This window comes from Rhinoderma darwinii, chromosome 3 (assembly GCF_050947455.1).
Source record: "Rhinoderma darwinii isolate aRhiDar2 chromosome 3, aRhiDar2.hap1, whole genome shotgun sequence".
Taxonomy (NCBI): Eukaryota; Metazoa; Chordata; class Amphibia; order Anura; family Rhinodermatidae; genus Rhinoderma; species Rhinoderma darwinii.
The window spans coordinates 156,885,070-156,903,474 of record NC_134689.1 but is presented as its reverse complement, the minus strand read 5'-3'; the positions used below and the strand labels follow the sequence as shown (position 1 = coordinate 156,903,474).

Genomic DNA, 18,405 nt, shown 5'->3' with positions numbered 1-18,405 from the left:
TAAGCTTCAGCATCAAAGCAAAAAAAAATCTGAAAATTTGTAGCAAATTACGATATTAATATCTTATTTTTACAGTGGGTACAGCTTTTAAAATATGTTATCTACACAGAGCAAAAATACTTACTGTGATGGTGGTGGTTCTCGCTCAATGGCTTCTTCTTGGACATAGAGTACATACAATGTGGAAATGGTCAGGGCACTAAAAATAAAGGATATGATTTATAATCTCTGCACTAGTAAAATCTATTATTAACATATATGCATAACCCAAACATTGGAAACATGGAGATCAACAGTTTTCAATTTCGAGAAAATGACCTTTAACCTTTTACAATGCTGACTATCAAACTTTACCTCAACCAATTAAGCAGCAAGGTTTGCTTTTATTTACTAAGCGAATTATGCATTTTTACCAGAATTGTTAGTGATTACTCTCAGAGTATTCAAAGCACATAACCTGGTATATTTGGTCTATTGTGTAATAGGCTTGAAACGTCTATGTACACCGATCAGCCATAACATTAAAACCACTGACAGGTTAAAGAGGCTCTGTCATCACATTATAAGTGCCCTATCTCCTACATAAGGAGATCGGCGCTGTAATGTAGGTGACAGTAATGCTTTTTATTTAAAAAAACGATCTTTTTTCACAACGTTAGGAGCGATTTTGGTTTATGCTAATGAGCTTTCTTAATGCCCAAGTGGGCGTACTTTTACTTTCGACCAAGTGGGCGTTGTACAGAGGAGTGCATGACGCTGACCAATCGGCATCATGCACTCCTCTCAATTCATTTACACTGCACTAGCGATATAGATATATCGCTATGTGCAGCCTCATACACAAACCCTAACATTACTACAGTGTCCTGATAATGAATACACATGACCATCCAGCCTGGACGTCATGTGTACTCAGAATCCTGACACTTCTGACTCTTTTTTTGTGAGATTCCGGCAAGTGAAACCAAATCTCGTTTAGCTCCGTGATCTCGCGAGATTTCATATCCGTTGCTGGAATCTCACAAAAAAGAGTCAGAAGTGTCAGGATTCTGAGTACACATGACGTCCAGGCTGGATGGTCATGTGTATTCATTATCAGGACACTGTAGTAATGTTAGGGTTTGTGTATGAGGCTGCACATAGCGATATATCTATATCGCTAGTGCAGTGTAAATGAATGGAGAGGAGTGCATGATGCCGATTGGTCAACGTCATGCACTCCTCTGTACAACGCCCATTTGGTCGAAAGTAAAAGTACGCCCACTTGGGCATTAAGAAAGCTCATTAGCATAAACTTAAATCGCTCCTAACGTTGTGAAAAAAGATCGTTTTTTTTAAATAAAAAGCATTACTGTCACCTACATTACAGCGCCAATCTCCTTATATAGGAGATAGGGCACTTATAATGTGGTGACAGAGTCTCTTTAAGTGAATAACATTGATTATCTCGTTCCAATGACGCCTGTCAAGGGGTGTGATATATTTCACATGTTGGAAGAATGAAAGAAGGGAAAAGGGTAAGGGTCTTTGCCGCTAAAGGACAATTTGTGATAGCTAGACGACTTGGTCAGACCATCTCCAAAACGGTAGGTCTTGTGGAGTGTTATTATACAGTGGTTAGTAAAAGACAAACAGTGAACCGACAACAAGGTCATGGGTGTCCAAGGGTCATTGATGCGCATTGGAAGCAGCTAGCCCATCTGGTCCGATCCCACAGAAGAACTGTAGTAGCACAAATTGCTGAAAAAATTACTGCTGGCTGTGATAGAAAGGTGTCAGAACACAGAGCATCGCACATATGTTTGTATATACGTACGTATGTTTGTATGACATTGATATGGCTTTAAAAGTTTTGCACATTTAATCAAAGTTTTACCTGTCTTACTATTTTTTTTGCTTTATATACATAGCTTTAAAAGGCTATGTAAACTTTTGCATATGTTTTTTTTACAACTTTTTAATTGTTTTTTATTAAAGTATTTTCTACTTTTTGAGAAACAGCTTCCATGTATCCTGGATACATAGAAGCTGTAATTAAAATGAATTAAAACATGTGCAAAGGTTTACATAGCATTAAAAGCTATGTAAACAAGGCAAAAAAAAATTACATGTTTTATAAAAATAAAAAAATAATTGTGTGCAAAGGTTTACATATCCATAACTCTTGAATGCAAAGGTAAAAGGAAACATTTTGCTATCAGGCAAAGTCCTCCTCAGCGACTACATCCAGATGCAGAATGAATAGATTAGAGATGAACAAGCTTGCATACCATCAAGTCTGTGACTAGATGTGGCCATCTCGCCCTATGAAGTGAGCTTCCCCTAGTGGTAGCTTTAGGAAAACAGAATTTTATCATCATTTAATGCTGTGCAAACAGAAGCTGGGTATTTCAGCTCTGGATCAGAAACTCAGAGCTGTGACCCCCTATAAAGAATTTTGAACCTATGTGGAGTAACCACTTAACACCAGGGACATTACAAGCAAACAGTGCCGTAAATGTACAGCAAAGTGATGATGTAGGCACAAAATCTGTGTCCGCACCATCACTCATCAGAAGCCATCAGGAGGATGGCTGTGATTAACAGCCGGCCTCCCATGGAAATGGCCGATATTGGAAATAACTTATATCTCGGACACTTAACCCCTGAGATGCTGCTGTCATTGGTGACCATGCACAAGGAGGGGCTCCCTTTGTCCTACAATCATTGACCCCTGCGATGTGATCGCCGTGACCAAAAGTTAAATATGGTAGCAGGGGACCTAGGAAAGGCCGCCAGGACTGTAGATGTCTATTAAGCCATTCCTTAGGCATGGCCTAATTTGTGCCTGTCAGGTTTGTTTTTTTACGGACAGGCAATAATGCGTTGGAATACATGTGTTATGAAGTCAACATAGTAAATAGCCCGGTGTATTAACCCCTTCAGGACTGAGCCTGTTTTGGCCTTGAGGACGAAACCGATTTTTTTTAAATCTGACGTGTCACTTTATGTGGTATTAACTTAGGAATGCTTTTATGTATCCAAGTGATTCTGAGACTGAGATTGTTTTCTCGTGACATATTGTACTTTAAGTTAGCAAAAAAATCTGGTCGATAAATTCAATATTTATGTATGAAAAACACAAAAATGTAGAAAATTTGCAAAAATTATAATTTCTCTGACTTTTAAGCAGATACATTTAAATTTAGATAGTCAGTGGCGGATTATCATATGGGCGGTTAGGGCGGCCGCACATAGTCTTATAAAACTATTCAGCGCGCTAGCGCTGCTAACTGCCGCTACGGAGATGGGGAGAAGGAGCAGGGAATTGGCCGGGATAGGGGTAGGTAGCAGGCGTTAAGCACATCTGCTAGTGCTTAGGACACGCCTCTCTAACACTGCGGGCGCCGCCATTGAGTAACAGAACAGCGACGGAGGGCTGTTCTGTTACTCCAAAGCTGGAAGAGAAGCTGGAAGAGAAGAGCCGGGCGGGCGGTCACCGTCACTGAGGTTAGTACTGGCTGCCGGTTTATCCTCCTGCCCAACTAACATTAACTGGTTCCCGACCGCTGGCTGTATTTTTACGGCCAGCGGTCAGGGTCCTTAAAACCCGAGCCATAGACTTTTTACGGCTCGGGTTTTAACTTGCTGCCCGCACGATCGGGCAGCTGAACGTCGGGTCTCCGGCTGTCAGTGACTGCCGGGGACCCTGAGGAGAAGATAGGAGCAGCTTTCGCTGCTTCTGTCTTCTCCGATGTCTTTTTACACAGCGCTCAATGCGCGCTGTGTATAGGAATAGAGACAGCAGCAGCGGCGCTGTCTCTATTCCTCCCGGTGTTCATGTGACTGGTCACATGATCGCCGGGTGCCGTTACTGACAGACTGCAGCTGGATCTTACTAGACCCAGCATATCCCTATTAGTGACAATCGTCACTATGAGAGGGCTGATTTCCCCTGTAACTGTGGCTGCTGTGCAGCCCCAGTTACAGTGGAAAAACATGGTGTAAAAGAAAGAAAAAAAATATATAAAGTTCCCCAAAGGTCTTTTTTTGACCTTTGAGGGACAGACCATAGTAATAAAAAAATAGTAAAGTAAAGTGCAAAAAAAAATTAAGTAATAAATACACATAAAATACCCACCCCAAAAAAAAACTTTCCCCCCCGCCAATCATTGTTGTAACGCTAGCGCTGACCCAATTACCCTAATATCGACATGTAATATATTAAAATTTATGGTAAGCAATGACGATTACAAATAAAAGGTCTATTTTAGGGTAAAACTATGTTATTACCAAAAAAAAATAGCTGAAACGTAAAAAAGCTTATTTTTCTACTATTATTTTCAAACTTTATGAATAAAAATTCCGCCACTGCAAATAGTAATACTGCACAAAATAGTTACTATTTCATATATCCCATATGTCTACTTTATGTTTGCATTGTTTTTTTAACATTCTTTTATTTTTCTAGAACGTTACAAGGCTTAGAACTTTAGCAGCAATTTCTCATATTTTCAAGAAAATTTAAAAAAGCTATTTTTTCAGAGACCAGTTCAGTTCTGAAGTGGCCTTAAGGGCCTTTTATATTGGAAAGTCCCCAATAAATCACCCCAATTTGAAAATTGGACCCTTCAAAGTATTCAAAACAGCATTCAGAAAGTGTTTTAACGTTTTAGGCGTTTCTCAGGAATTAAAGCAAAGTAGAGGTGAAATTTACAAATTACACTTTTTTTTGCCACAATTTATTTGTAATAATTTTTTTTCTGTAACACAGAACGTTTTACCCGAGAAATGCAACTTAATAGTTTTTGCCTAGATTCCGCAGTTTTTAGAAATATCCCACATGTGGCCCTAGTGTGCTACAGGACTGATACACAGGCCTAAGAAGTAAAGGAGCACCTAGTGGATATTGGGTCCTCCTTTTTTTTAGAACATATTTTAGGCACCAGGTTTGAAGAGGTCTTGAGGTGCCAAAAGCCGTAAAAACCCCACAAAAGTGACCCCGTTTTGGAAACTATACCCCTCAAGGAATTTATCTAGGTGTATAGTTCGCATTTTGACCCCACGTTTTTTTTTTGCTAAATGTATTTGAATTAGTCTTCGAAGGTGACAATCTACTTTTTTACAAAAAAACATAGAAAAGTAAATTTTTACAAGGAATAAAGGAGGAAAAACACCCCAACATTTGCAAAGCAATTTCTTCAGATTACGGCAATACACCATATGTGGTAAAAAAAAAAAATGCTGTTTGGACCCACAGCAGGGCTCAGAAAAGAAGGAGCGTCATTTGGATTTTGGAGCGCTGATTTTGCTGGAATCGTTTTCAGTGCCGTGTCGCGTTTGCAATGCACTGGAGAGATCAAAACAGTTGAAACCCCCTAAAAGTGACCCCCTTTTGGAAACTACAACCCTCAAAGAATTTTTCTAGGGATATAGTTAGCATTTTGACCCCACTGTTTTTTTGCTGAATTCATTGGAATTAGTCTATGAAGATGAAAATCTACTTTTTTTCTGAAAGAAATTAGAACGTTTTAATTTTGCAAGGAATAAAGGAGAAAAATCACCCCAACATTTGTAAAGCAATTTCTCCGGATTACGGCAAAACGCCATATGTGGTCATAAACTGATGTTTGGACACACAGCAGGGCTTAGAAAAGAAGGAGCGCTATTTGGCTTTTGGAGCTCAAATTTAGCTGAAATAGTTTTCGGGTGCCATGTCGCATTTGCAAAGCCCCTGAGGGAGCAAAATAGTGGAAAACCCCAAAAAGTCACCCTATTTGGGAAACTACACCACTTAAGGGATCTATCTAGGGGTATAGTGAGCATTTAGACCACAGAGGTCTTTTTCAGAATTTAATAGAATTAGGCCATAAAAATGAATATCAACATTATTTCCACTAAAATGTTGCATTTTTTAATTTTCACAAAGAAAAAATAAGGAAAAAGCACCCCAACATTTGTAAAGCAATTTCTCGCGAATACGACGATACCACACATGTGGTCATAAATGTTTTTTTGTTAAAAATTAATTAACCCTTTCCGGACTGATCCATTTTTTCTTTTTCTTTTTTGTTTTTCCCTCCCCGCTTTCCAAGAGCCATAACTTTTTTTCTTTTTAAAGTGGTGTGAGGGCTTATTTTATGCGGGAGGAGTTGTAGCTTATATTGACCCCACATAAAGTACCATTTAATGTACTGGGAAACTGAAAATAAAATCTTTTGCAGGCAGAAATTGGAAAAAACTGTGATTCCTCCATTGTTTTTTGGGTCTTGTTTTTAATGCTTTCACCGTGCAGTAAAAATGCCAACTTTAATTTTTTTCTGCGACTCTTACAATTACAGTGATACCAAATTTATATAGTTCTTTTTATATTTTGCTACATTCCAAGAGCCATAAGTTTTTTAACTTTTTGGTCGATTGGGAGGTGTGAGGGCTTATTTTTTTGCGGGACGAGCTGTTATTTTTATTGGTACCATTTTTTGGTACATGCCACTTTTTGAGCACTTTTTATAAATTTTTTTTTACAGCTAATGCGATTTTGGCATTTTAAATTCCTTATTTTTTATGGTGTTCACGGTGAGAGTTAAATAATGATTTTATTGTAATAGATCGGACTTTTACGGACACAGCGATACCAATTTTGTGTATTTTTAATTTTTTATATTACTTTAGAGAAAAAATGGGTTGTTTTTTCGACTTTAAATATTTATTTAATAGTTTTCACCAATAATAACTTTATTTACTTTTTTTTTTTAAACATTTTATTAGTCCCCCCTAGGGGACTTGAACCGGCGATAATTAGATCACTGGTACAATGCACTGCAATAGTAATGTATTGCTGTATATTGTCATTTTTACAGGCTCCTGTAACAGTGCGATCACTTTTCCTGTCCGTTAGTCCCGGGTATGGCATGGGCTCAGCACGTGAGCCTGCTCAATACATCACCCCCCGCACCATGATGTAATAAGTCGTGGTGCGCAAAGGGGTTAACGCGCAGTGGATGGTGTGAAGTGAAAATTAAACTTTTCCACTGATATGCCAATTTAGTGCACAATATCACTGGCGTAGCTATAGGGGTCGCAGCGGTCGCAATTGCGACCGGGCCCCGAAGCCAGGGGGGCCCACGGCCCCCCTCACCACATCAATAAAAAGTTACTATAGTAACTCGGGCCGCGGTCCCCTGTTACTATAGTAACATACTTTACTTGCCTTCCTGGTTCCGGATCGCAGCGGAGGTCCTGACGTCAAGCGCTGTGCGCAGCGCATGACGTCACAGCGCTATGCACCGCGCACAGCATCGAGACTACAGAACTCCCGCCGCGGCCAAAGAGAAAGGTAAGGTTAGCCCTGACAGGCGGGGTCCGACTCCCGGGACCCGCCAATCAGCTGTTTTGAAGGGGCCGCAGCACTCGTACGAGAGCTGCCCCCCTTCATTCCTGTCACTTCATTCCGGTCACACTGTGAATCGGTGTCGGCGATTCACAGTGTGAGCAAGTAGTGAAATGAAGGGGGCGCAGCTCTCGTACGAGTGCTGCGGCCCCTTCAAAACAGCTGATTTGCGGGTCCCGGGCGACACATCAGCTATTGATGGCCTATCCTGTGGATAGGCCATCAATGTTTAGGGACTGCACAAGCCCTAAGCCTACGATGTAGCAGGCTTAGGGGGCCCATGAGACAGGATCACAGATTGTGTGATCCTGTCTGCTGGGCCCTGTATCTAAGCCAATCACATGGTAGGCTTAGATACATGGCCCATGCGTGATCCTGTCTGCTGGGCCCTGTATCTAAGCCTACCACACTGTAGGTTTAGATACAGGGCCCCAGCACACAGTAATCTTATACTGTATAAGATTACTGTCTGCTGGACCCTGTATCTAAGCCTACCTTGTGGTAGGCTTAGATACAGGGTCCCACAGACAGTATCACACATGGGCCCTGTATCTAAGCCTTAGGGTATGTGCACAGACACTAATTACGTCCGTAATTGACGGACGTATTTCGGCCGCAAGTCCCGGACCGAACACACTGCAGGGAGTCGGGCTCCTAGCATCATAGTTATGTACGATGCTAGGAGTCCCTGGCTCGCTGCAGGACAACTGTCCCATACTGTAAACATGTTTTCAGTACGGGACAGTTGTCCGGCAGCGAGGCAGGGACTCCTAGCGTCGTACATAAGTACTACGCTAGGAGCCCGGCTCCCTGCACTGTGTTCGGTCCGGTACTTGCGGCCGAAATACGTCCGTCAATTACGGACGTAATTAGTGTGTGTGCACATACCCTAACACATGTGTTACTAATCATTTCTTGTGTGTTTTCTTACAGGTTCGGTCGTTGGACTACGGCGGATTCCAGGACTACTTCGATGACAGCTTTTTTTTTATTAATAAAATGGTTAATGAGGGTTGTGTGGGTTTTTTTTTTCTATGTCTTTGTGTTTTTTTTTAAACTATATTACTACCGCCTTAGTAATGGCCGCCGGCTGATTGACAGCATCCATTGCTAAGGCGGGGCTTAGTGTTAGCGGATGCAGAGGCTAACACTAACCTCCTTTATTACCCCGGTACCCACCGCCACCAGGGGTGCTGGGAAGAGCCGGGTACCATCCAGTACCTGACCATCTGTAGTGATGGTCGGCCACTGGGGTGGCCGCAGGCTGGTATTATCAGGAGGGGAAAGGCCAAAAACAGTGGCCCTTCCTATCCTGGTAATGCTGCCTGCTGCTGCTTTATTGTATCTGGCTGGTTATGAAAATGGGGGGGACCCCACGTCATTTAAAAAAATAAAATAAAAAAAAATAATTGGAAAGAACGATGTCGGGTCCCCCCCAATTTTCATAACCAGCCAGATACAACACAACACAGCAGCAGCAGGCAGCATTACAAGGGTGGGAAGGGCCACTGTTTTTGGCCTTCCCCAGCCTAATACTTCCAGCCTGCGGCCACCCCGGTGCCTGCCCGTCACTACAGATGGTTGGGTACTGGTTTGTACCCGGCTCTTCCCAGTACCCCTGGTGGCGGTGGGTACCGGGGTAATAATGGGGGTTAGTGTAGCCTCTGCACCGGCTAACATTAAGCCTCGCCTTAGTAATGCAGGTTGTCAATCAGCCAGCGGCCATTACTAAGGCGGTGATAATAAAGTTTAAAAAGATACAAGCACATAGAAAAAATATTTTATTGAAATAAAAAAACACAACCCTCATTAACCATTTTATTGAGAATAAAAAAAACGCTGTCATTGAAGTCCTCGTATCCAAAGTCCAACAACCGAACCTGTAAAAAAAAACACAAACACACAAAAATAATCAGTAACACATAAAGAAGTAAAATTATTATTCTTACCTATCCTGGGTCCAGCGCTGGAGCCGCAATGTCAGCGAGCTGGGCCCTGTATCTAATCCTATCATGTGTGATACTGTCTGCTGAGCCACTGTATCTAATCCTATCATGTGTGGTACTGTCTGCTGAGCCACTGTATCTAATCCTATCATGTGTGGTACTGTCTGCTGAGCCACTGTATCTAATCCTATCATGTGTGGTACTGTCTGCTGAGCCACTGTATCTAATCCTATCATGTGTGATACTGTCTGCTCGGCCACTGTATCTAATCCTATCATGTGTTATACTGCCTGCTGAGCTGTGTATCTAATCCTATCATGTGTGATACTGCCTTCTGAGCCACTGTATCTAATCCTATCATGTGTGATACTGTCTGCTCAGCCACTGTATCTAATCCTATCCATAGTTTATAGGGTCGTAGTGCTATAGATATGCTATGCTGTCTCATATACACACTTTTTTTTGGGGCGGACACATATGTATTGGGGCTTTCCCGGACATTTTAAGCCCTGAGGGTATGTTCACACGGCAGAGTCCGTTACGGCTAAAATTACTGTGCTGTTTTCAGGAGAAAACAGCACCGTAATTTCAGCCGTAATGGCATGTGCAGGCGTCTTTTGCTGCGTCCATTACGGAAGTAATTGAAGTTGGTTTTCCATGGAGTCCATGGAAAACGGCTCCATTTACGTCTTAAGAAGTGACAGGCACTTTTTTACGCGCCGCCTTTTGACAGCGGCGCGTAAAAAAAAATTACCGTCGGCACAGAACATCGTAAGACCCATTCAAATGAATGGGCAGATGTTTGCTGACGCTTTTGAGCCACATTTTCGGACGTAATTCAATGCTAAAACGCCCGAATTACGTCCGTAAATAGTGTGTGTGAACCCAGCCTTAGTGACGCCCCGGCTGCTAGTGCTGCATTGTTGGATCACTTAGGAGACCCAGCGATGCAGCTGAAAGCGGACCGTCGGCCATGAGAAGTTTGCGGGGGGGGGGGGGGCCCAGTAAGAATTTTTGCATCGGGGCCCATGAGCCTCTAGCTACGCCCCTGCACAATATGTTGTGCTCCGTTTGTGCCACTGAAGACAAATACCTCATAAAATATTAAGCGTGTTCTCCCGGGTATGGCGATGCCACATCTGTGGACGTAAACTGCTGTTTGGGCACTCTGCAGGGCTGAGAAGGGAGCGAGTGCCATTTGGCCGTTGAACTGCAGATTTTGCTTGGTGGTTGTTCTGTTTGGAGTGTTAGTGGTATTTCAGTTTATAATGTGGGGGCATATGTAATCTGTGCGGAGTTTATCAGGGTATAATAAGAGTGTATAATAATGTGGTAAATAAATTATTTCACAGATGTGTGGCAAGTGTCACACTGATAAATAGTGCCCAATTTTATCCGCCTTTGAAACGCTCTGCACATTTTAGGTCGCCATATTTTGAGAGCCAGAACTTTTTTATTTTTTTGCCACTGGAGCTGTGTGAGGGCTTATTCGTTGCGGCACAATCTCTAGTTTTCATTGGTACCATTTTGGGGTACATGCGATTTTTTTTTATCATGTTTCCATTTTTTGTCAAGCAGGAAGACTAAAAACCATTAATTCTGACAATGTTTTTTGTTCTTTTTTTTTCACCGTGGACTATAAATGACAAGTTTACTTTATTCTGTGGGTGTATGCGATTACGGTGATACTATATGTATATATTTTTTTATGTTTTGCGCAATAAAATCACTTTTAGTGAGCCATAACTTTTTTTATTTTTCAGTCAAAAAAGCTGTGTAAGGACTTGTTTTTATTGGTACTATTTTGGGGTACATGCGACTTTTTGATCACTTTTCATTTTATATTTTGGGAGGGGTGGTGACCAAAAAATACTGATTCTGGCATTGTTTTTAACTTTTTTTTTTTTTGCATTAGGCATCAAAACGTTTGGAAACCCCCCTTATAAACAAAATACAAACGGTGTATAGGAGCGGTAATGGAAAACCACAAATTGGCAGGTTCTAAGCCTCAAAGAGTCTTGACCAAGTCCCCTTCAAGTTATCAAGTCATAATCCAAGGAAGAAGGTAGCACTCCAAGCAAACGTAAAAAAGGTACAAAGACGTTTATTCACCCAGTGTACAGGCAACATTTCACCTTTCCATTGAAGGCATTGAAGCAATGAATGTGTCTACTCTCAACATACATACACATGTATATATATATATATAATCCAAAAATCAGGCAGCACTCCAAGGTATAAGCAAGGTAGAAAAAGGTGCTTTATTGGTCCATATACACACGACGTTTCAGCTCAACATAGGAGCTGAAACGTCGTGTGTATATGGACCAATAAAGCACCTTTTTCTACCTTGCTTATACCTTGGAGTGCTGCCTGATTTTTGGATTCTACTACAGCAGGTTTGTTAGCCCTGACCTGGGCAGGTCGGCACCCACCTACGATTTACAAGGCTGTGCGGCTGACATTGTATTTGGACTTATATATATATATATATATATATATATATATATATAGTATTCAATAATACAAACATATAATTTAAGATAATCAAACATGATTAATAGAATAAAGTACAATACGTAATAAAATGTGACGTTTGCAAATTTCATAATTCATAAAAAAAACTGTGTAGTAGCGGTGCAATGTAATATGTATATGGTCATATATATTCATGCTTTGGATGCTTTATGGGTATACGCCCTAGGATCTGGTTCACACTTGAACATATGCTTGCCGATGGCTGCATTTTACCCCACTTGAACCATTCTAGATCCATGCTGTGTTTTTCGGTTATGTAATATAAATACATACAGATTACCAAATACAAAAAAATACAGAAAAAGTGCTAAAATATCCATTATAATTACTTGTCATATCATAAGCTTCAGCTGGCACTCACCTCCGAGTTATCAAAAATCACCGCACCTGTCTTACATAAAAAAAATGTTTGTACATACAATAAAATACCGGCATGTCCGCATTGTGTGAGACCCACTGTGCATGCTCCCACTTTCACCTATCAATATAAGTGTCATCTAGTCCCATGACCTTCCCTTCTGTCATGGGACTAGATGGCACTTATTTTGATAGATGGAAATGGAAGCATGCATGTTTTTCGGCATTGTTTTAGTGGAATTAATTCTTCAGGTTATTACGGTTGTGTAGATACCTAATATGTCTAGTGTTTTGGGTTTCAAGTAATGTATGGGCAATAAAATATTTTATGCTAAATAATGACTTTTTTGTGGACATTTCTTTATTATTGTTTTTGTTGAATTCTTTCTTCATCCCATAAAGGATTAACTTTTTAACAACTTATTTTTTTACTTTTAAATGTATTAGCTTATTCCTGTATGTTAATATCACTGTGACACAGGCTGCTGTTATTTTTTTCTACTTACCAAAGTGCCATCACAGAGATCAAAGCGATTACAGTTGTTTGGAAAATCCTTTTAGAACATTGCTGTTGCTTGGGTGGGACCTGGAAATAGAAGAAAGAAGCAAAAACAGAATGTATTTGAGTGAAGTAAAAGTGTTGCTCTTTAACACTGCGCTTTTCATTACGTTTACTGCAATCAGACGGTTGTATGGCTGTTTTTGATAGTCATATTACATTTTGACATTTAGGTACTTGTATACCTATAGAATACTGGCCACTATAAATGTATCATAAATAATAATGCACCGATATAATCAATAAAGTTTTACCAAAAAGTTCTAAACAGGCAAAATGTATTAAAATAACAATCAATCATTCATTAATTCATCCTGAAAAGCAATCATATATCATATAAAAAAAGCAGAGAAACCACATACAATAGAGCGGACAGTGGACTGGCTGTTCAGCGTAACAAAACGTATACACACAGTTAAAGTGCGTATGTGCTAATCATGATAAAACAATGTCTTTTTATAAACTCAATTTTTAAAGCAGTAAATGGGAATAAACATTCTCCTCTAAAGGTATATGAACAAATGTAGGCAGAGAAAGATATCTAGATGCAGCACATTTTAAAGTAGCATATACAGACCAGACTAAAGACTGCACCCGCCCGACGTGCGTTTCGCTGCCGTTATCTCAAGCGGTATAAACAAGCATAACCAAGTTAAGGTATTTGAGTTACTCCAGAGGAATGAAAATAGTCAAGGCCCACCTAAAGCAAATGTGTCCGCGACAGGCGCGTAAAAACAAATCCGTGCTGCACCCCCGGCACGCACGTAGGGGACGAAAAATACATGACATCACATTAGAAGCTGCAAACCTGGATGTAAAACACGGCAAGAGCAGAGGCATGCAAAGTCGGATGCATAAAGTAGACTGCGCATGCGCAGGGAAAATGCTCAAGCGCCCTGCGATTATATAATCAAACAAGTACTGCGCATGCTCAGACACAGACAAAAGGCGAGTGTGACATAATGGAAGGGTAGATACCAGTAATGGGTCATAGATGTTGTCAATGGACTAAATGACACATTAAAAAGAAAAATAATCAATACAACTTAGTTCAGGTGGTGCTTAATAGTGGTGCAATAAAACCAAAAAAGAAAAAAGCATACTGCATGAAAACCATAAAAAGCATGAGTGCACCTCGTGTCAGTGTCAAAATTGTGCAAAATACAGTGAAAAGTTGTGACAACCAAAGATGAATAATAGATGATATATCTATACAAAATGGGATAAAATAATGCAAAACCATGAAAGTCAAGTCGTACTGTTTATTATTAATGTCTACTGTTTACATTGTACATATGGACATACACTATATTGCCAAAAGTATTGGGGCACCTACACATTACACATACAGGAGCCTGTATGACATCCCATTCTAAATCCATAGGCATTAAGATAGAGTTAGGCTGGGTTCACACGACCTATTTTCAGACGTAAACGTGGCGTATTATGCCTCGTTTTACGTCTGAAAATAGGGCTACAATACGTCGGCAAACATCTGCCCATTCATTTGAATGGGTTTGCCGACGTACTGTGCAGACGACCTGTTATTTACGCGTCGTCGTTTGACAGCTGTCAAACGACGACGCGTAAAAATACAGCCTCGTCAAAAGAAGTGCAGGACACTTCTTTGGACGTTTTTGGAGCTGTTTTCTCATAGACTCCAATGAAAACAGCTCCAAAAACGGACGTAAAAAACGCTGCGAAAACGGCGCGAAAAACGCCGCGAAAAATGCGAGTTGGTCAAAAAACGTCTGAAAAGCAGGGTCTGTTTTCCCTTGAAAACAGCTCTGGATTTTCAGACGTTTTTGGTCACTACGTGTGCACATACCCTTAGTCTCACCATTGCAGGTAAAACAGCTTCCACTCTTCTGGGAAGGCTTTCTACAAGATTTTGGAGTATAACTGTCAGAATTTTTGCCCATTCACCCAGAAGGGCATTTGTGAGGACAGACACTGATGTTGGACGACATAGCCTGGCTCGCAATTTCCGTTCTAGTTCATCCCAAAGGTGTTCAATGATGTTGAGGTCAGGGCTCAGTAAAGTTCTTCCACACCAAACTCGCCCAACCAACCATGCCTTTATGACCTTGCTTTAAGCACTCTGGCACAGTCATGCTGGAACAGAAAAGAGCCTTCACCAAAAACAACCCCGTAGCATTATCCCTACTCCCCCAAACTTTACATTTGGCACAATGCAGTTGGGCAAATAACATTCTCCTGGCATTCGCCAAACCCAGACTCCATTAGACTGCCAGATGGAGAAGCGTGATTCGTCACTATACAGAACACGTTAACACTTCTCCACAGTCCAGTGGCGGCGTGCTTTACACCAATCCATCCGACACTTGGCATTGTGCTTGGTGATGTAAGGCTTGCATGCAGCTGCTCAGCCATGGAAACTTATGCCAGGAAGCTCCCGGCACAGTCTTAGTGCTGATGTTAATGCCAGAGGTTTGGAGCTCTGCAGTTTTTGAGACAGCAGAGCGTTGTAGACTTTTATGCACTAGGCGCCTCAACACTCGGCAACCCCACTCTGTAACTTTACTTGGTCTTTGTGGCTGTGTTGCTGTGTTTCCTAAACGCTTTCACTTTGCAATAATACCACTCACAGGTGATCATGGAATATCTTGGAGGGAAGAAATTTAACAAACTGACTATTTGCAACAGTGGCATCCTACCAAGCTCAAATTCAATGAGCTCTTTAGTACGACCCATTCATTCACAAATGCTTGTAAAAGCAGACTGCATGGCTAGGTGCATGATTTTATAAACTTGTGGCAATGGGACTGAATAAAACACCTGAATTTAATGATTAAGAGGTGTGTCCCAATACTTTTGTCCATATAGTGTGTGTCTTTTTTCAACTGTACTATTTAACATTGTAACATTGCAACTACAACCTAAAGCCTAAAATGTTTCAAGGTTTTCCAAGAAATGCTATCCTGGAGTATCTTGATTAAAATAAAGGTATAACTCCATATCAGCATGGGTTTATGAGGGATCGATATACACTAATCTGATCAGTTCTATGAAGAGGTACGTTCCAGACTGGACCAGGGTAAGTCATTGAATGTCATATATCTTGATTTTTCCAAAACATTTTATACTGTGCCACATAAAAGGTTGGTACATAAAATGAGAATGCTCGGACTGGGGGGAAATATGTCTAAGTGTTTTCTATAAATAAGTCAGTTACTTACCCAGAGGGTGGCTATTAACAGTACATACTCAGATCTGGTCACCGTTACTAGTGGAGTACCACAGGGGTCAGTATTGGACCCTATTTTCTTAAAAACATTTATTATTGAACTTGTAGAGAAATTGCACAGTGAAATATTAATTTTTGCAGATGATACTAAACTGTGTAAAGTAATTAACACAAAGGAGGACACTGTTCTGTTACAAATGGATTTGGATAAGTTTGAGGCTTGGGCAGAAGAGTGGAAAATTAGGTTTAATACTGACAAATGTAAGGTTATGCACTTAGGATGGGAAAATACTTGTCATCATTACATATATAATTTGAAAACACTGGGTAAAACTGACTTAAAAAGGATTTAGGATTTTTAGTTGACAGTGAACTTAAAGGGGATTGCCCTGGATTAGTAAAACATGCCTTCTTTTTTCCAAAAACAGCACAATATTTGTCCACAGGTTGTGTGTGGATTGCATATTAGACCTGTTCACTTCAATGGAGTCGAGCTGCAATAACCCACACAACCCATAACCAGGCGTGATGCTCTGTTTGGAAAAAAAACCAGTCATGCTTTTCTAAGTCTGGAAAAACCCTATAACTATAGAAAACAGAGATCTCTCTCATGATCTATTCATACCCAGGACTAGAACTATAACAAGGGGCATCCTCTTCATCTAGAGGAAAGGTTTCTACAACAGCATAGAAGGGGACTGTTTACTGTAAGAGCAGTGAGAATATGGAGCTCTCTGTAAGGGGAAGTTGTTACAGTAAATTCCCTAAAGTGTTCAAAAAAGTGTCCTGGATGTCTTTCTTGACCGTAATAATATTACAAGATAAGGTAACTAGTTTACTGGAGATGGGTCACTGAACCATCAATTTATTCTGAAGAATATTTTCTTAGAGGGTGCACATCAAAGCTACAAGCAGGGTCGGGGGGCAGGTGCAAAATTTGCCATGGGGCCCATAGGACTCTAGTTACGCCCCTGCGTATAAACTATGTTATTATGTTGCATCCATTATTTTTAATATCCATTTGTTAGCTAGCCTGTGTCTCTTAAGTTCATCAGGTTAATTTCTATAATTTACCTGAAGGTCTTCCTCTTTTCTTCCACTAATTATTTTCGCTTTTATTGGAGCTGCTTTCATTTGAAGCGGTACATGGTTGATATTGTTAAATCTGTAATAAAATACAATGGGGGAGATTTACTAAGCTAAAGGCGCAGAATTTTGTCTCAATTTGCACCAAAAAACTGGCATATATTCCTTGCACCAGCTTTATTATGTTTTAGATATTCCCTGCGCCAGAATTATTATCGGTTTTAGACACTTTTTGCGCCACACTAGACAGTATCTAGAAAACGGGACGGACAGGGCTTATCAAAAAAGTGTGGCTCAAAATGTGCCAAAATTGCGCTAAATATTGGTCTAAATTAAGCCAACCAAGAGGTGGCGTAAGGAAGAGAAAGTGTTTAACAGGTCAAGCAATATGCGCCAAATTTATCATACTGCATGCACCACTGTGATAAATTTGGCGTGTCTTCTGCCTACCTGGTCTAGTTTTAAAAAGTATTCCAATCTCAGACATTTATGGTATATCCACAAGGTATCTCTAGTTACTGAAACAGCATAGCTTGCTGTGCTACGCTGCTTCTGCATCTACCGTACATTTATGGAATATCTTGTGAACATGCCAGAAATGTCCAAGATGAGAATACCCCTTTAAGCTAAGATTAAGACAATAATAATAAATCTGCCCCAATATTTACAGATTTTGAACTTTAAAATATGAAACAGAACAGTCTTTTCACAATGGCCCAATCTCCTGTACATTATACGTTACATTCACTTATTCTATGAAGTTCAGTGCTAAAATCCCACATTATGTATTACATTCCTGCATTTTCAATATTGCTGCAACAATATTTTAATCATTCCAAGTAATAATAACTCATGAATAATCCATGCATATTGTTTCAATTGTAAGACTTCGGTGAATGTTCTTTAACCTTGAAGGCGACCTTTCACTGGTAGTTTGTTTTAAGCTGCTTATTCGTTTTAATTTGGCAAGCTTTTGGTTCCACAGTTCAAGCTCCTCGATCCTCATTTCAAGGTTATTTGTCAGTTTACAGAGCTGCTTTACAGCACCCACATTTTCCATAAAGATCTGATCCTAACAAAGAAGAGAGAAAGATTGTCACAAACTTTTCTATATCACCACTTTCAATGTGTATGGACTTATGGGGGCATTATACTGTGTGCGGAAAGCACAAGCGGGGAATGATACGGTGTGGGGGGCACTATGAGGATATTATACTGTGTGGGGAGTCACCAAGGGGGCATTATACTGTATACTTCCCAACTTTCAACAATCATAAAGAGGAACAACTCATGTGGTTCTTGCAGTGGCACATTTTTTAAAATGTTAATCAATGTCTCTAAC

General features: G+C 40.4%; 1 protein-coding gene across 1 annotated transcript in view; it reads right to left on the bottom strand.

The window, feature by feature from the left end:
- The window catches only part of MYRFL (myelin regulatory factor like), a 226,940-nt gene that overhangs the window by 48,806 nt on the left and 159,729 nt on the right, over positions 1 to 18,405 (bottom strand). Inside the window, exons 14-17 of the mRNA XM_075859394.1 lie at positions 17,972 to 18,135; positions 17,052 to 17,142; positions 12,717 to 12,796; positions 125 to 199 (exon numbers count right to left, since the gene is read on the bottom strand). Of these exons, the coding sequence (XP_075715509.1) occupies positions 125 to 199; positions 12,717 to 12,796; positions 17,052 to 17,142; positions 17,972 to 18,135 (410 nt within the window). The remainder of the gene's footprint in view (positions 1 to 124; positions 200 to 12,716; positions 12,797 to 17,051; positions 17,143 to 17,971; positions 18,136 to 18,405) is intronic.